At 41.1% G+C, this 18900-nt stretch overlaps 1 protein-coding gene across 1 annotated transcript in view; it reads right to left on the reverse strand.

Moving 5' to 3' along the window:
* Positions 1 to 18900, reverse strand: part of ALDH1L2 (aldehyde dehydrogenase 1 family member L2) — a 51700-nt gene that overhangs the window by 22683 nt on the left and 10117 nt on the right. Inside the window, 6 exon segments of the mRNA XM_038388106.2 lie at positions 4170 to 4295; positions 5417 to 5551; positions 8688 to 8777; positions 12565 to 12666; positions 13961 to 14126; positions 15832 to 16066. Coding sequence (XP_038244034.1) covers positions 4170 to 4295; positions 5417 to 5551; positions 8688 to 8777; positions 12565 to 12666; positions 13961 to 14126; positions 15832 to 16066 — 854 coding nt within the window.

The raw sequence follows: 18900 nt of genomic DNA on the forward strand, positions 1-18900 counted from the left end.
CCTTCAGGGGAGAAGCAAGAGCACATCAGGGGTGCAGCTCGGAGCTGTGCTGCTCCCCCTGCCTGGGGAGTGCCCAGCACTGCAGAGGCGGCCCAGCTTGGTATGCAGGGCAGGAAGAGCAGCTGGGAAGCCAGCTGGCATCCAGCTTCCACAAGGAAGACAGCTGCGGGCTGGGCAGTTCCCATCAGCTTCCCATCTGCTGGCTCCTGGCAGGTGGTGATGGTTTTCAAACTGTGGGGCACATCTCCCTAGGGCAGCGGGCCACCCAGTTTGAAAACCTCTGTGCTAAGTAGAAAGCAGAAATGACTATGTCCTCCCCCATGTGTTGCCTCTAGTTTTGGGGGTGGCAATGCCCCCCATGCCCTCCCCAATTGCCACCCGTTTACAGAGCATGTACACAAAGTCCTGGTTCCCCGAACACAGTAGGAACAAACAGCAGCAGGCAGTTTCTTTGCTCACATTTTCCAAGCCTGCATCTGCAGAAAGTCCTGTGCCCAAGGAGCTCCATCCCTCTGCTCCCTCTCAGGGCCATGCTTCATTCTCGTTTTCACACACTCACGGAGCTTGCCAAGCAACCCCTTTTACGCTGTGCATTTGCAATCAGTCCCAGGGAACTGCTCAGATTTTGCTATGTGGCCAGTTATCTTGGGTGGTAGTCTCCCATTATTTCCAGCAATTGTTACATAAAATGGGTTTAACGGCTTCTTCCCCTTAGCCTGAAAGAAGGGTGGTTAGCACACCCATCAGCTTCAACCACATCTGCAATTGTTTAAAGCTCAAAGACCCACTTGACAGCCATTAGCACCTTCCAGCATAACATTCCATTATTAGTAGTAGTACTATAAAAATATCCCTGTTGTGCATGAAAATTATTTTCCCTAATATTCTGTTGCATAACAATGCAGCAAAATTCAGTGCAATACCAATAGTCTTTTTGCCTATCTTCCAAATAACACCACCACTTTAGATGAATAGGATCTGATCCCATGAGGTGTGAAGAGGGTGGGCTGAGGAGGACTGGAAGATTTGGTAGTTGGGTATGTACAGCAGAGACTTTTGGCACTGGGGAAGGGCTGCGAGGTAGTACTATAGAATAAATACTCTAGATGGATATTTCTGTTAAAATGACGGTGTAATTTCTGCGAATGTGCACATTTAAATTGTTACAAATCAGTTTCAAGTTGTCTCCACTGAGTCAAATAGGGCAATTCACACCTCTAAGAAATATTATTTCTTAAGCTATGTCTACACTACGCAGCCATGTGCAAGTCAGACTTCTTTCAGAGTAGCAGCCGTGTTAGTCTGTATTTGCAAAAAGAAAAAGGAATACTTGTGGCACCTTAGAGACTAACAAATTTATTAGAGCATAAGCTTTCGTGAGCTACAGCTCACTTCATCGGATGCATTTGGTGGAAAAAACAGAGGAGAGATTTATACACACACACACAGAGAACATGAAACAATGGGTTTATCATACACACTGTAAGGAGAGTGATCACTTAAGATAAGCCATCACCAACAGCAGGGGGGGGAAAGGAGGAAAACCTTTCATGGTGACAAGCAGGTAGGCTAATTCCAGCAGTTAACAAGAATATCAGAGGAACAGTGGGGGGTGGGGTGGGAGGGAGAAATACCATGGGGAAATAGTTTTACTTTGTGTAATGACTCATCCATTCCCAGTCTCTATTCAAGCCTAAGTTAATTGTATCCAGTTTGCAAATTAATTCCAATTCAGCAGTCTCTCGTTGGAGTCTGTTTTTGAAGCTTTTTTGTTGAAGGATAGCCACTCTTAGGTCTGTGATCGAGTGACCAGAGAGATTGAAGTGTTCTCCAACTGGTTTTTGAATGTTATAATTCTTGACGTCTGATTTGTGTCCATTCATTCTTTTACGTAGAGACTGTCCAGTTCGGCCAATGTACATGGCAGAGGGGCATTGCTGGCACATGATGGCATATATCACATTGGTAGATGCGCAGGTGAACGAGCCTCTGATAGTGTGGCTGATGTGATTAGACCATATGATGGTATCCCCTGAATAGATATGTGGACAGAGTTGGCAACGGGCTTTGTTGCAAGGATAGGTTCCTGGGTTAGTGGTTCTGTTGTGTGGTGTGTGGTTGCTGGTGAGTCTTTGCTTCAGATTGGGGGGCTGTCTGTAAGCAAGGACTGGTCTGTCTCCCAAGATCTGAGAGAGCGATGGCTCGTCCTTCAGGATAGGTTGTAGATCCTTGATGATGCGTTGGAGAGGTTTTAGTTGGGGGCTGAAGGTGATGGCTAGTGGCGTTCTGTTGTTTTCTTTGTTGGGCCTGTCCTGTAGTAGGTGACTTCTGGGTACTCTTCTGGCTCTGTCAATCTGTTTCTTCACTTCAGCAGGTGGGTATTGTAGTTGTAGGAATGCATGATAGATAATGCCCCTACTCTACTTGCGCTACATTGATGACATCTTCATCATCTGGACCCATGGAAAAGAAGCTCTTGAGGAATTCCACCATGATTTCAACAATTTCCATCCCACCATCAACCTCAGCCTGGACCAGTCCACACAAGAGATCCACTTCCTGGACACTACGGTGCTAATAAGCGATGGTCACATAAACACCACCCTATATCGGAAACCTACTGACCGCTATTCCTACCTACATGCCTCTAGCTTTCATCCAGATCATACCACTCGATCCATTGTCTACAGCCAAGCGCTACGATATAACCGCATTTGCTCCAACCCCTCAGACAGAGACAAACACCTACAAGATCTCTATCATGCATGCAATGCGATATATGCCATCATGTGCCAGCAATGCCCCTCTGCCATGTACATTGGCCAAACTGGACAGTCTCTACGTAAAAGAATGAATGGACACAAATCAGACGTCAAGAATTATAACATTCAAAAACCAGTTGGAGAACACTTCAATCTCTCTGGTCACTCGATCACAGACCTAAGAGTGGCTATCCTTCAACAAAAAAGCTTCAAAAACAGACTCCAACGAGAGACTGCTGAATTGGAATTAATTTGCAAACTGGATACAATTAACTTAGGCTTGAATAGAGACTGGGAATGGATGAGTCATTACACAAAGTAAAACTATTTCCCCATGGTATTTCTCCACCCCACCCCACTGTTCCTCTGATATTCTTGTTAACTGCTGGAATTAGCCTACCTGCTTGTCACCATGAAAGGTTTTCCTCCTTTCCCCCCCCTGCTGTTGGTGATGGCTTATCTTAAGTGATCACTCTCCTTACAGTGTGTATGATAAACCCATTGTTTCATGTTCTCTGTGTGTGTGTGTATAAATCTCTCCTCTGTTTTTTCCACCAAATGCATCCGATGAAGTGAGCTGTAGCTCACGAAAGCTTATGCTCTAATAAATTTGTTAGTCTCTAAGGTGCCACAAGTACTCCTTTTCTTTTTAGGTCAGACTTCTGTATCAGATAAAGACTGACTACACGGCTTTCATCTCAGAGAGAGACACAAGAGATGTGTCTTCCGTAAGATCCTTTAATATTCTGCTACGTATGACTGAGGTTAACTTAACTACGGGATGTCACACATGGTGCACTATATACACTGAACAGTATAATACAGTGTAGCATTCCGTTACAGGAACCCTGAGTTTGAACCCGCAGCATCCCCACAGGGGAGTCCAGCACAGCCCTTTCATGCGCAATGATCTTCACGGCCCCAGAGTCCGAACTGCGGGGCAGCGTAGACAAGCCCTCAGATTCTGTTTTAGAAATAGGATCAAATCTTGCTGCTGAATGTTTCCATGAAAAAAATGATGCCAGCTTCTCCAGTTTGTTTGGTGTCTGAAGGACCCACTGTTGAGGGAGAGGTCATGCTGGTTCTCTGACTCTGCTTTGAAATGTGTCTGCCTCACTCATAGCATATAATCCAAAACCATTCTCTTCTCAACTTGGTCTTTAGAATCAATCACTTAATCTAAAGAAAAACTTTCTAGGACCATATATACATTTGTGAACACTTAACCTGATCTCCAAGCACATCTGAATTAATTTCAATAGCTTAACATTAATTCTTGTACTTTTGTATATATTTTGTTAAGAAATAACTTGCACTTTTAAATAAAAGTTATATCATGTCTGTACCTAGACATCTTTAATGCTTTTCTGTAAACTAATATCTTACTGAACTAGTTTACAGAATTACCTTGATATCTTCTGCCATCTTTTTCTCCTCTTCTGTAAGTTCTATGACAGACATCTCATCAGATGAAAAGTATTTAGATGCAGGGATCATTTTTCCATCTTCAAACTGTAGATTTCTCACCAACAACTGAAAAAGAGGGGATATGATTTAAGTTGATGGAAAGGCTGTAAAACATACTAAGGAGAAATTAATATGTTAATTCAAATAATAATGAAATGAGTAAGTGTCTAGTAGGAAATCTCAAATCTGTGATAAAGGTATCTTAAAATATTTTCTTCACCACAAACTATAGTAAATATAGGTACAATTTAACAGATCATAGAAATTAACATATGATGGGGGTAGGGAAATGCCTGTAAGGATCAGTGGGACATGAACACAGACCTACAAGGTTACTGGACAACTACCATCCCCACGCTGCCACCTGGTGGCATCTAGAACCTAGTTACTCCCTGCAAACAATCTGCTTAGGTTCGCGGGAAGTTCTACCCAGAGTGATCTGACTGACACTGGTTTTAGCAATCCCTGATTGGCACCTTGTCCCTGTATAAGTCCATGGGGCTTACCAGCAAGTGCCCAGGCAACAATGAGAATCCTTAGCTACTTATCATGACTACCCTGCTTCTCAGTCAGTGAGCGCCTGGTTCTGATCTCAGCTCTGACTTCAATTCTGACTCCTGATCGACCCCTGGAACTCTGACACAGACCCAGTATCGGCCAGATTCCTGACTCTAAATGCATCCGATGAAGTGAGCTGTAGCTCACGAAAGCTTATGCTGTAATAAATTTGTTAGTCTCTAAGGTGCCACAAGTACTCCTTTTCTTTTTGCAAATACAGACTAACACGGCTGCTACTCTGAAACCTCAGCTTAGCTCATAACTTTGACTTAACCCTCAGCTTGATTCTTAACCCTGATCCTGGCTCTGAACCCTGCTTTCAGTTCTGGGATCCCAAGCTCCCACCACTAGTCCTGCCTACCTTCACCCAGGATCCTGACAATAATTAAGATAAAGAACAGAATAGCATTTAGCAGTCTTCATGAAATAATAGAAGATTGACATGTTCATGGCTGATTACCTGGCTGCTATCACTAGCATTGCAAAGATTACATTTGGATTTGAATGGCATGGAATTTCCATACAGTTTACATTTTCTCCTAATGTTGATCAGTCCATACAGTTTTTCACCTCCCTTACCCGTGTCCCCCCATGCCCCTGCTACACTATTTATCTTGTTGAACACTTACCATCTTTCCATCATTACCAAAAAGAACTAGGCCATTTTTGGTTATAAGCCCAGATTTTGTGGTGCCTTTTATTGCCAACGGTTGTCCAGGAGGCACTGGCCCATCAAGTAATGATGATCCATAGAAAGTAACCATCTACAAAACAAAATGAATGACAGATGCATAGGCTCTAAATCTCTCTCAACATGCTGAAAATGCAATGACATTGTTTTCTGGCTGTTAATGGGGGATAGGCCTTTTGTTCTCTTTATTTGTAAACTGCAAAAATTGTGTGACTATATTATCTGTGGGGCTTCACAATCCAGCATATGCAACTCTTTGTCCAAATGCAAGCCCAGGAAAATCCTGTGAGCGACAGCTACGTAACGCCAGGCCAGGCCCTTGTTTCTTGTCTTCTTACACTGCAAGCTTTGGGAGGCAAACACAATATCCATCTTAGTGTTTATACAGTGCTTACCACAGTGTGGCGCAGATCCTGATTAGGGCCTGTGAGCAATATGGTAATATAGATATTAAATAATAATTATAATGACTAAATTGAGTACACTTGGAAAATCTCCTAACATTATTTACTAGGACTCAACTGTGAGCTCTGCTGTGGACATGTGCAGGGGCCAAAGAGGGCACAAGGAGCCCCTCTTACTCCCCTAGACAGGCTACCTACATCACCAGAACCTGTAGGGGAGGGATAGTAGCTGCCAGCAGGCTGCTACTCCCCCCCACAACCTTGACTCATCTTGATCGATAAGGAGTGGGTGGGCCAGAGTTTTGGCTCTGGTCCCAATGTACCAGTGAGCACAACGAAGCTAGTGCAGAAAGGGAAGCAATCTGAGCTAGCAAATGGACTGGTGCAGAGGACTTCCCTAATCCTGAGCAAGGAGGAACCAGGACCAGGCTGTGACTATCAAAGTCACAATCTGATTCCTGCCCTGCTCCTAGGGTAGTGCAGCTATCTGCTGCCTCTTACTCGGGCTGGACTGTAGGATTAGAATCCAGCCCATAGGGAGAGCCTACCAAAGGCTGGTTTGGTAGCTAAGCTACTATCATGCAGCCATTAAAATTATATTGAGACCAGATCAAAGTTCTTATTCCTGCCTCCGTGCTGGGAGCTGGACTAGAGGACCTCTTGAGGTCCCTATGTTTCTATGATTCTGTGACTTTAAAACATTTTAAACAAGGAACATTTGGATCAAGGACATATTGCCTTTTATCAAATTGAAAAGAACAGCTTTGTGATAAAGGGTGATTTACTTTTCTTTCTGGTAAATGGTTCCAGCATTCAAGGCCAAAAATCCTTTAACAATAATTCATTTTGTATTTCAGTGGCTTGCAATATTATATTTTGGTGTTCCCTTGGGAAGTTAGTATCTCTCATTATCATTATGTCATTACACAAAGTAAAACTATTCCCCCCCACCACCCTCCACTGTTCCTCAGACTTTCTTGTCAACTGCTAGAAATGGCACAGCTTGATTATCAATACAAAAGGTCCCATCCCACCCCCCCACTCTCCTGCTGGTAATAGCCCACCTTAAGTGATCACTCTTGTTACAGTGTGTATGGTAACACCCATTGTTTCATGTTCTCTATGTATATAAATCTCCCCACTATATTTTCCACTGAATGCATCCGATGAAGTGAGCTGTAGCTCTCGAAAGCTTATGCTCAAATAAATTTGTTAGTCTCTAAGGTGCCACAAGTACTCCTTTTCTCATTATGAACAGTAATGTCTAGCTATTTCCTACAATATCTGGCACTATCTGGCTCTGCCCTCTCTGCTTATTGATTTGAACTAGAGCTCAGTCCCTTTCAGACACATGCTTTTATTTTTTCTTTGAACTAACTGACCCTATCAAAGGGAATCATGTCTTGGACTTAGCTGTGATTTTTCTGGTGACTGATACTGTGACACTATGTCCCCCATATTCTTCATAGAGATATTGTTATGATACGAGTACGGCATAATTATGATGTATTTTGTGCAAGATAAGGCATGTGAGATATCATTGGAAAGGTTATGATTTACTGAATACGATTATCCTATTCGTATGCATGTATCATTTCTGTACCTGAAGTTAGGAATATCGACTATATCAATTACAAGTGGGTTTTCACCTGGGGAACGCCCACTCGACTGAATGCAGTCGGTCTGGATGGGCCATTAAAGAAAACAAGAGGTCTTAGAAGATGTTTATCACCTACAGAGAGGCCTTCCTGAGGATGTTATAACCAGCCTCTGAGTTATGGCTACAGAGGCATGTGACCAAGTCACCTGGTACTGGAATCCATCTTGGAATACCAATGTTTTTCCACTGACTGGCATCAGAACTATGGAAACACAGGGTTCCTGCCATATGAAAAGCTGTTTAAGACAGGGGAGTGACATTATCGTGGTTTGTTCTTCATTGTCTCCCCACTCAAGATGACTGCTGTAAACACCCAAGACTGAACTGGGAAAGAAAGGACTGAACCCAGGCTAGAGTATGTCTGGCCTGTGAAAGGAATATCTGGAGTTTTAAGATGCAAGCAAGTCTCTGCAATCTGCCTAAAACAACATTTAGGGTGAAAATTTGTTGCTTATAACCAGTTTCTTTAGTATATTAAGCTTAGTTTGCTTGTTTTATTTACCAGGTAATCTGCTTTGATCTGATTGCTATCCCTTATCACTTAAAATCTATCTTTTGTACTTAATAAACTTGTTTTTGTTTTGTCTAAAACCTGGTGTGTGGAATTCATAACTGGGGGGCAAAAAGCTGTTGCATATCTCTCTCCACATTGAGGGAGAGGACGATTTTCATGTGCTTATGCTGTACAGTTCTCTGTGCATTGCAAGACGATATAATTTTGGGTTTGCACTCCAGAGGAGGGTGTGCACTTGAGTACTGGTCAGTTCCTTAGCTGATCTTAGTATGTGTGTGTAAAGCTGCAGCTGGTTGTGTCCCTACCTGTATGTGTGCTGGTTAAGTGCAGTCTGAAGCATGAAGGAGAGCTTGGCTGGCTTTGCCTCAGCAATACAGTGTAAAGAGAGCCCAGGCTGGTGGGTCAGGCAGGCTCAGTGGTACCCCAGTTACAAATGGCACCCGGGGGGGAGGGGCAACCCATCACAGGTACATTTTATTAAGTGACTTGATCTATATTCTGATTGTTATCAACGGGAGTTACATGTGATCACCAAAAGGAGGCTGCATCTCATCTGTAACTTTTATTACAAAAGCAAATAACAAAGATGGTATGAAAAGTAAGGAAACAGATTAAATTTCACAGATCATACCTGGCCATCAATCACTGTCCAAGCTCCAGGTACTTTATCATGCCCTCGGATCCAGTTATGCAAAGCTTCTGCAGGCTTGTCCCAAGAAATCTAGGAAATCAAGACACATGATCCGATTCTTTCCTATTTGGCTATAAATAAAGATAACATTTCTTTCCAATAATAACAGTGACAAGTTGTTTCTCTCTTTCAGTTGTTTATTTAAGATCTAGAAGGGGTCTTGGTAATGAAAGGAAAGGAAAGGAAAGCTGACATTCTCCAGATGGCTAGTCAGAGTTGTAAATTGGGACACTATGAATCTTACTCAAAACTGCTTCTGCACAAGCTTTCCTTTTCAAAATCTCTCATTCATATGATATGTATGAGAATCACACATGGAGGATACAAGGGTCCCACTTTATAAACTTTTTATGATAGATTATATTCATGTTAAAGACACAAGCAGTATGTATGTGTTAGAGATGGGTACAATCACATCAGTAAAAAGAGTCATATATAGTTATAAGCAACTTGTGGGACTCTATAACAATTGATTAACCATTTATTAAAACACTAATCATGTATTAACCCTTTATCACCTCTTTTTTAAGTGAAACATTAATACAGCCTGGGATTCACACAAAGTATTCAAATGAGCCAGTTTAATGTAAGGAACATGCATGGATCAGGCTGTGTTAAGGATCCTTTAGCACAGCCCATCTATGACCCTTGTAATCCTACACAATACATGCATGATGTTAGCACTTCTGCTGCTATGGGATATGATATGGATTTAAAAAATATTTATTACAGAACCAAGCCCATGATATTCAGTGGTCTCTCTAGTTTAAGATCAGAGAATAGTTTACAGCTATGTTATAAGCTGATGACAACAGAGTTTTACAACAGAGAAAAGAAGACATTGCCTCATCCAGCTCTCCTTACTCAAGCAGAACTCCCAATGAACTGAGTCTGAGTGAGGAGAACAGGGTTAGGACCACAGACCCAAATTTAACAAGTGTCATAACTCTACAATAATAGATAAATAAAACTAAACGGCTCTAAGTCTTTCTTAATAACTCATTTTAATTTTGCATGCATCGTTTAAGTTAAACAACAGTGCTCGTTTTTCCTTAACGGGTTTCAGAGTAGCAGCCATGTTAGTCTGTATCCGTAAAAAGAAAAGGAGTACTTGTGGCACCTTAGAGACTAATAAATTTGTTAGTCTCTAAGGTGCCACAAGTACTCCTTTTGTTTTTCCTTGAGGCATCCTCAGCAGCACCTCTCCAGTGTGCCTGTTGCAAAGGTCTAATATGCAACTTCCCGAGGGGATTATCAGAACAGCTAGGACTCAGCCATCCTTCCTTACCCTGTTTTGCTGGTGTACCCATGATGTCCAGTAGTGTATGGGGACAACCAGAATATGATCCAAGCCATTTATCTTTCTAGATCTGGGATCATTTTGGGAAATCCACCTGTAGATCTGTGTGTCTCTTCAAAAATGTCAGTCAATAACTTTTTAGGCAGAAAAAGGCAGTAGGCAGCATTTTATATGAAGACTTTCTATAGAGGCTACAGATTGAAAGCTTTGCTATGCTGGTTTTTTTACCCCTCCTGTTATCAACAGTTTGCACTGTTGTAGCAAAAGTAATGATGGAGTCACTGATAGCACTCTATATAATTTATGGTGGCTTTCCCAGCCTTGGATAAGGTCCCTGCTTAAATAGGTAGAAAAAGCAAGGAGGCTTATTATACAACTGGTCTAGCATGAACAAACCATATAAAATATGTTCCCATTTTAGTCTTTATATAGATAATTTTTAAAAAAAATTTAAAACTCCATCTGTTTGACAGAGAATTAAATTTTCCCAGCATGAAATATCTTTCTGGCAGAAAGTCCAGTGCTATTTGTTGGAAAAAAAAAAAAAAAAAAAAAAAGATCTCATCCAACTGCCTTTTTCCAGGCAGTCTGATATATTAAGAATACTAAGAAACAGCAACTGTGTAGATGATCCTAGATAGGACATTATGTTGCTAAATATAAAAGGCTAAAGCCAGGGCATAAGAGCTTTGCCTAGGGCTCTATTACATCTCCATGGAATTCATCCAAAAATGTGGGAGCAAAGGGATTAAATATCTTAAGATATTAATAACTTAAATATATCAAAAAGTATCATTCTATCCTGTGAATACAGAGGAGGAATCACAGAATAAGCCTCTCCCTTTTTATTAGTGAAAAGAATGGAGGGTGGGATTTTCAGGTACATCTAAGTGACTTAGGAACACAAGTCTCATTTACTTTCAATAAGATTTGTGCTCTTAAGTCCCTTAGGTGCTTTCAAATTCATAGAAGCCGGATCTAAAGCTCCATGAAGTCAATGGGATCCTTTCCATCAGTCTCGGGAGGCTATGGATTAGGCCCGTGAGGAACAACACCATATTTTAAAATACCAACAGAACACTAGTCATTAGAAGTAGTTGTGTTATTTATTTGTAAAATACAAGATCCATTTTAAATTACGTAATTTGAACGCTCTCCCTCTGAAGTCAATGGCAAACTCGAAATGATTGAAATGGGAGCAGAAGAAGGTCCTTACTGTGCAGAGTACTCTATCAAAGACTCAACAGAAGATTAAGTTTCATGAGTGATGACCATGAGGGACCATATGGTCTCTTGGCACTTGCAGAACCAAATCCTGGGATAGGAAAGAACACAAACCAACCAAGCAGCTCTTGGGTTTGCGCTGTTTTCAGAAAAGGGAATCACAGTCTACTATTGCTTTTTATTCATCTGCTCCTCCCATCAGTTCTGTTCTCTCTCCCCCATCCTTCTGCAAATGCGTCTCTGCCAACTGGTCCCCTTTTCCTTTGCCCATGCTGCGCAATTCCCTCCTCCCCCACTCTTCTGCGAATTCCTTGGCATCTCTTGTCTCTTCTCTGGCTGCAGGTCCTGCTGAGGGCACCTGTCCTTAAGGCCTGTTCCTGTTACCTCTTGTAATCCTTCTCCTACGCAGATAATCTTTCTCCTTCTTGTTTTCAGATGCTTTTAAGGAACAATCTTATTTATTTATTTACTTATTTACTTTTGAAAAGAAGAGGCTAGACATCTGTAAAAACAGCTGGAAGCAAAGAGGAGAAGCCAATACTATGTGATCTCCTAGCTCTCTCTGCAGCACCAATAAGTATTTTGCAGATCATGAAAGGTTCATGGATCAGAGTTTGAGACTCCCTGATCCAGGTACTTTGTTAAAATGTGATCAAAAGTGAACATGGAAGTATAGAACATATTTGTTTGTGAGTAATAATAATAAAAACAGAGGCAGAGAGGTTCCGTAACTTGCTCAAGGCCTGAGCGGAAGTCAGAGCTGGCATTAGAATGCAGAAGACCCTTGCTCCTGCTTGTTTATACACTCCATTAGATCTCATCTCTCTCTCAGGCAGGATGGGCATTTTACTACATGCATATCTCCTACGCATTGCTCCTAAGTTGTATGCTCCAGACTTCACAACTGACCTGGTTAACACATAATTAGTTCAGAGAGAGTATTTGGTACCACAACACACTGTCTAAACTGTCTTTAAAGACATTGTGTGTGGCACTAACTATACTCAGACAAGTTTGTGCAATTAGCCCCTTAATTTATTTTTAGAGCAATTATTTCTACAACTCGAGCTTGTAGAGAACAAGTCATAATGATAAAATATTTCTGCACTTTCTATCTGTGTCAGACTTGTTCTTGATAATTAGGACATGGTCCCGCACATGCTTAAGTCAAAGGGACAATTCTCACTGACTTCCACTGGAGTGGTACCAATACTCAGGAGATCTTTTGGCACATTGAATATAAAGTGGAACTACATTGTTATGAGCAACACAGTGTTGTTAACACAACAGTACCTCTGCATTTTCTTTTTTCTGGATCCCTTCATATGTTGCCCCTTCTTCAGGCTGAGGTATCCGAGGAGCTTTACCATCAGCAATTAGCTGGACAGCTTCTACCTAAACAGGAAAAAAGCAGTTTTAATTGCTCCAATAGGCCAATTTTTCTCTTTGTTTACACATACTCTGCCCTCAGTTATATTTATTAGAGTCAGTAGAAGTTTTTCCTATGTAGGGTGCAGGACTTGGTTCTTTATTTATTTTTTAATCCAGGGTTGCTGAAGTGTAAGGGACTGATCCTGCAAAGACTTGTGCATTTGCTAACTTTATACACCGCAGGCCCATTCACATCAAGAGTATTACTCACTCACAGTGAATAAAGCTAAGTACTTGCATAATCCTTGCAGGATTGAGGCCTACCTGAGGGCAGAATATGGCTCTATATATTACATTCAGCCTTTCTGTTTTTAACAGTTTGCAAAAACAGCAATTACTTGGCAGATTCCTGTGTAAATCCCTGCCAATATTCAACAGGAAAGGAGGAGGGGATTTCTCTACTGTTCCATGCACACAGCATTTTTTAAAAACAAATTATGTTTTCTGTTATGGGGTGTGTGTGTGTGTGTGTGTGTGTGTGTGTGTGTGTGTGTGTGTGTGTGTGTGTGTGTGTGTGTGTGTGTGTGTGTGTTGCACCAGCACACACACCAAAGTCCACACTTTTAGGTTTAAATTTGACTTCCTGATCCACAAGTAAAATAAGGTTCTAGCAATTTTGCTAAACAACAGAGCCCAAACCTGCAAGTTCTTAATCCCCTGCGTCATCTCAGTGATTTCAATGGGTTACTCCTGTTAGTAAAGACTTACAGGCTGTGGTGCTCAGATAGTAGCAAGGTACAGAAGAGTTAATTTCCTCTGGGGACATTGTCAAACTACAATTGTCTTCGTGCCTTCTGTGACATGTGGAAACAGTCACCTTTTTTTAAATAACAAAACAAAGGAAGCTCTAACAGAAATGTTGTCTCAAATTTTCATTTTTTTAATTTGAAAGCTCCAAGTCCCTGTTTTCCATGATGCTATAAACTATTTGCTGCTGATTAGTCCAATTTAAAATAGGGCAAATTCAATGCAGGTGTAACTCCATTGAAGTCAAAGGAGTTACATCAGAGATGAATTTGGCTCATTGACTTCAGAGGGAGCAGGATTTATCCCCTACTCAAAATATTGTGGGCCTCCAGTGGTGTGAATGAGCATAACTCCATTGAAGTCAATGGAATTACTCCAGCTGAAGATCTGGCCCAGTATATTCCAATTTCTTTAGTATCTAATTATATTTCATTTATGTTCAAATTCCAAGAGGATTAACTATGCCAGATTTTTCCTTTAAAATGTCTGTATTCAGCACAGGCAGACTTACCATAGCTTTTATGCCTTCTGGGAAAAGAAAACTATTATATAAGTCATCCACGGTATCGTTCTGTCCTACATCACATTCCCGTTGCAGAAGAATTGGTCCAGTGTCCAGACCATCATCAGCCCAGAAAATAGTAAACCCTGCTTTTTTATCTCCTTGAATTAAAGTCCTGCCAATAGAATATTTTAGAATAAATATAGAGGGAATGACCTTAGTCACAAATATCAGCCCATTTGATAGTTCATATGCCTGATACAGGCACAATATGGAGATGCATGTGTGTGGAGTCTAATCAGCTTTCCTAGTACAGTCACTTCATTGTTATTATTCAAGGAGCTACAGGCTTGACTCTGCTGATGTGTATACACAATGACATAAGCAAGGCTGTGGCCAATGTTTTATGTGTTGTGCTTTGCAGTCCAGTCAGTCATTTTTGTTTCATAGTTTATTGTGCTAAATTATTTTAAATTAATTACGAATGGTACAACAAATGGCACAGAAGTTCTGCAGTGGACTGTGATACCATTTACAAGTTGGAACCATCAGTACTAACAAAACAAAATAGTACTAATGTCTGTGCTTCTACAAGTCTTTTTCATGAACATCTCTAAGTCAGTTACTTAAAATTAACTAAATAAGATTCACAATATATCTGAGAGGTAGGTAAGAGAAACAGAGGTGGCTTACTACTAAAATGTATTTCCAGGGTGAAACATGACAACTGTTTAACAAAGCACAGCAATACTACACAACAGTCCTATTCCGATTAAGTGAATTGGAACATCATATCCAGTTATTGCCTTCAATGGAACTATGGTAATTTACATCATCTGAGAATCTGGTCCTGAATTTTGAAAGAATGTTAGCCACACAGGTCCCAATTCCCCTTTGGAGCTGCAGGCCCTCCACACTGCTGGAAATTACGCACAATTGTCTCTAGTTGTGTGGCTCAAAACTGACACACAAAATTAGTGAACACTTCTTAAACATTTGGCTAAATATAAATCACCAATATTATTTCCTGCATGATCTAAATGTTCCTTGGTAGCCTCCTCCCTTAGTTTTTGCGGCTTCACAGAACAACAGGAAAAGCTGTAATGATTGCAAGTTGGTGGATTTGGAAAACTATAATGTGGGCAAAGAAGGTGATTGCACTGCAGAAGTGAGATTCTCAGTCTCTGGAAATACTAGCAAAAATACCTAAGCTTGTCATATTACTGGCTCTTGCGATCTGAAACAGAACGTCCAACAGAAGAGAAGAGCTGCCTTGCAGATATGGCAGCAGCACTGATGTGCTATAATAGAGGGTATAAGTTTTCGGTGAATTCTAATTCTGGTGGATTTAACTATATAACTACTATTAGCAGTGGAAGATATGTTACTAAACCTCCTCATTCAACAATAAAAAAGTGTACCCCTATGTGTTTGAACTGAAAGAAGGCTTGACATAAGGAAGGACAAGCAGAGCTTGTTTACAGATATAATAAAAGTTTACAGATATGTGAAACCTTACATAGATATGTAAGGCACATATCTAAACTTGTTTCAATTTCCTTCATTAAGTGTTCACCTCTTTCTTTTTATATACTGAATAGAGTTATGTGAGTAAAAATATACTAGAAACATGATTCATAGCAGCAATCTCAGTAGAACACTGAGCAATAAAACTGGTAAAAAAAAAATCAGCAAAAATTACACTGGAACTTAGGAGTGATGGAGAGACCATTGGCCAAACCTTCAATAAGGTAGCTCAATCAAAGTCAATAAAATGATGCTAGTTTAAACCAGCTGAGGATCTGGCCTGCGTATCTTTCAGAGATATGGGAAATCTAAATAGCTTTGGGGTTTTTTGGTAAAAAAATAAATCATCTCACCAATTGATAGCTGAAGCTCCTCTGTGGCGGGGAAGGATGGATGGATGGTAGATAATTGATCCATGCTTAGGACTGTCAATAACATCCATAGGGATGAACTGTGTACAGAATGGAAGTACATTTAGGTCTGCTCCAACTGATTTGTAGGCTTCAACTACTTCCCGGTTAGGCTTGCCCTTAACTCTCCATCTGGGGAACTTAAAAACAGGGGTGCCATCTTTCTCTGCTGCCAGTGCTAAGAAACAAGAAAAATACATCATTTTAAAAAAAAAAGTATGTTACATTAAAAATTAAAATGTAACAAATAAGGAGGACATAGTATGACAAGTCAATCAGATAATTAAATAAAAAATGGCTTCTTTGTATTGATGCTAAAATGCCATTGTACTCTATTGCCCTGTATATACTAACCTGTGTCCACAGAATTCAGATACCTTTGGCATGGGGAGCATGTTACTCTTACTATATAGCATCATAAACAACTACTGTATGCTACTTGTCACAGGGTGGCTGGCTTCAGTGATTAAAATAGGTCTAGCACCTCTGTGCCAGAACAGGTGCCCCCAGTCAGGCCAATTAAGGGGGTGGAACTGAACCTGGGTCAAGAGTGAGTTTCAGTAGGTATGTCTATATTGCAATACAAACCCAGGGTTTGAACTCAAACTCAAGCCTAACCCCCCCCCCTTCTTTCTACAAAACAATCACAACTTAACATACAGAAAGGAAGGTGAGCTATGAGACCTTGGCTGTGATAAACTAAACAGTCTCCAGGGTGCCAAGTTCCTTTTAGTATTACATAGTGAATCTCATACTTCAGTAAGAGAAATATCATGCAGAAAGGCTAAAATTTCAGGGAGAAAGAGCACAGTAAGAGGAACAACTGTTTCACAAACAAAGGAGCAAGTATCATCACGTAGGAGGCCATCAAGGGAGAAGGTTGGCATAATAGTTAAACCAGGGTTAATAAATTATTTTTTGTTAAAGTCCAGATTTCTTGGTCAAAGTATATTTGAGGTCCAGATTCCAGAGAAAACACCACAAAAACAACAATGGTAATAAGTAAATAAAAAGATTTCACAATCTGAGTTACAGAAGTGCCAAGCACTCACAGCTGTAACTATAGTTAGTGGTGTCACAGTTCCCAAAGTAACAGCACCCCCGACCCTTTCCTGGGCTCCTTGAGGGCACCCAACTTAGACCTCAAGCCTCTAACCATCACCTCTTTTAGGGCAGAGGCCCACAACTCTCTCCCTCTAGACCAGGGATTTAGGCTGCAATTCTTCCTGCAATTCCCTGTGAATATCTGATCAGGTCTGACTTTAGTTCAGCACCTTCAGTCCTGTTCTCTCAGGAGCAATGATAGAGTTAAGAAAGGACCAGCCAGCCTTCATAAAGGAAAGTATTATTTATTCAGAACAAAAGCACTGAAGAGAAAACATACCTTAAAAACAATAAACAGCTTGTGTGAATGTCAAGCTTACTAGGTGTTACCCCTCTTCCACATGGAGACCTGGCATGTTTTAAAGCTTCAGGTCCACTCACAGGACCTGGTTCCATTGGTCACAGTCTCATGACAGTTCTTGGATTGGATGAGAGAGGCCCCTTCCCATGTCAAGTTGGTCATTTTATATCATTTTCAGTTCTTTGTCAGGCAGTCTCTGGAACTAGGACAAACTAGAATATGCAATTTTCTCCAAGAATGAGACTTCTTCAGACTTATTACCTACCCCCCAAGGCCCTGTAACTCCCTCACTGGGCTATAACACTATCACTAGCCCATAAAGATACATATGACATTTATAAAGCTGATAAAGTGATCTTTGAATATTCCATGCTTCTACAGCTCATTTCACAGGTTGACAGTTCCTGATAGTTCATTCATGCTTTTATGACTTCTGTTACTGCATTGCTTTCCCAATTTTAAGAAAGAAATTAAACCCTTCACATCAACAGGTAACAATACAAGGTGAGAAGGGAAACCGAGCCACATTTTTTCAATAAAAATAAATCATCAGTTTCCCAAATGGGAGCTGTGTTTTGAACACATTAAGGACTTTATAATGCTAAGTACTCTGAAAAATCAGGTCCTATGTGTGTCAGATCGGATACCCAAAATTAGTGGATACTTTTGACTTTATTGTCAGTGTCTTAGTTCCCTATCTGCAAAATGGGGATAATGATGCTCCCTCATCTCACAGGGGTGTTATGAAAAAAGACAGTATCCTTTGTGAAGCACTCAGATACTATAGTGATGTGTGCCATAGAAGAACCCATGAGGAAATTAATAATTCTGTCTTCATAACAGAGTTTGAGTAATGTCTGGTAAATAAGGCCTGGGGCCACACACTGAACAACAAGGAGAAAATAAAATATTGAATAGCTGCTCAATACATTAGCACTATCCAGTCTGTGCACTGAATGGAGAAGGAAAAAATAATATGGCTTCATGTAATTAAAGACTGTATCATAATGCATACGCACAATGGGGCCAAATTAAGATTGCACAGGCCATCTTCATTTCCTAACTTTTGAGTAAATGACTGTGCAAGCTTAATAATGTTATTTTAGCATAGCGTGTGTGTGCGGGGGTGCAAGATTCTGCATATCCTAGTCTTTTCCTCTAGCAAGGAAATCTCAGTCCAGGTGAATTTTATGTGCACGGTAAGAAGATTCTGTGAGGATAGATCAGGGATTGGCAACCTTTGGCACATGGCCTGACAGGGTAAGTCCCCTGGCGGGCCAAGCTGGTTTGTTTACCTGCTACGTCTGCAGGTTCAGCCGATCGCGGCTCCCACTGGCCGTGGTTCACTGCTCCAGGCCAATGGGGACTGCGGCAAGATGGTGTGGTTGCCACCACTACCCGCAGCCCCAATTGGCCCGGAGCTGCGAACCGTGGCCAGTGGGAGCCACGATCGGCAGAACCTGCAGATGTAGCAGGTAAACAAACCAGCTTGGCCCGCCAGGGGACTTACCCTGTCAGGCCATGTGCCAAAGGTTGACAATCCCTGGGGTAGATAATTCTTATAGAACTCCAAAGGAAAAAAATCACTATGGCCTTATGACTAATGA

Source organism: Dermochelys coriacea, chromosome 1 (assembly GCF_009764565.3).
Source record: "Dermochelys coriacea isolate rDerCor1 chromosome 1, rDerCor1.pri.v4, whole genome shotgun sequence".
NCBI classification, from domain to species: domain Eukaryota; kingdom Metazoa; phylum Chordata; order Testudines; family Dermochelyidae; genus Dermochelys; species Dermochelys coriacea.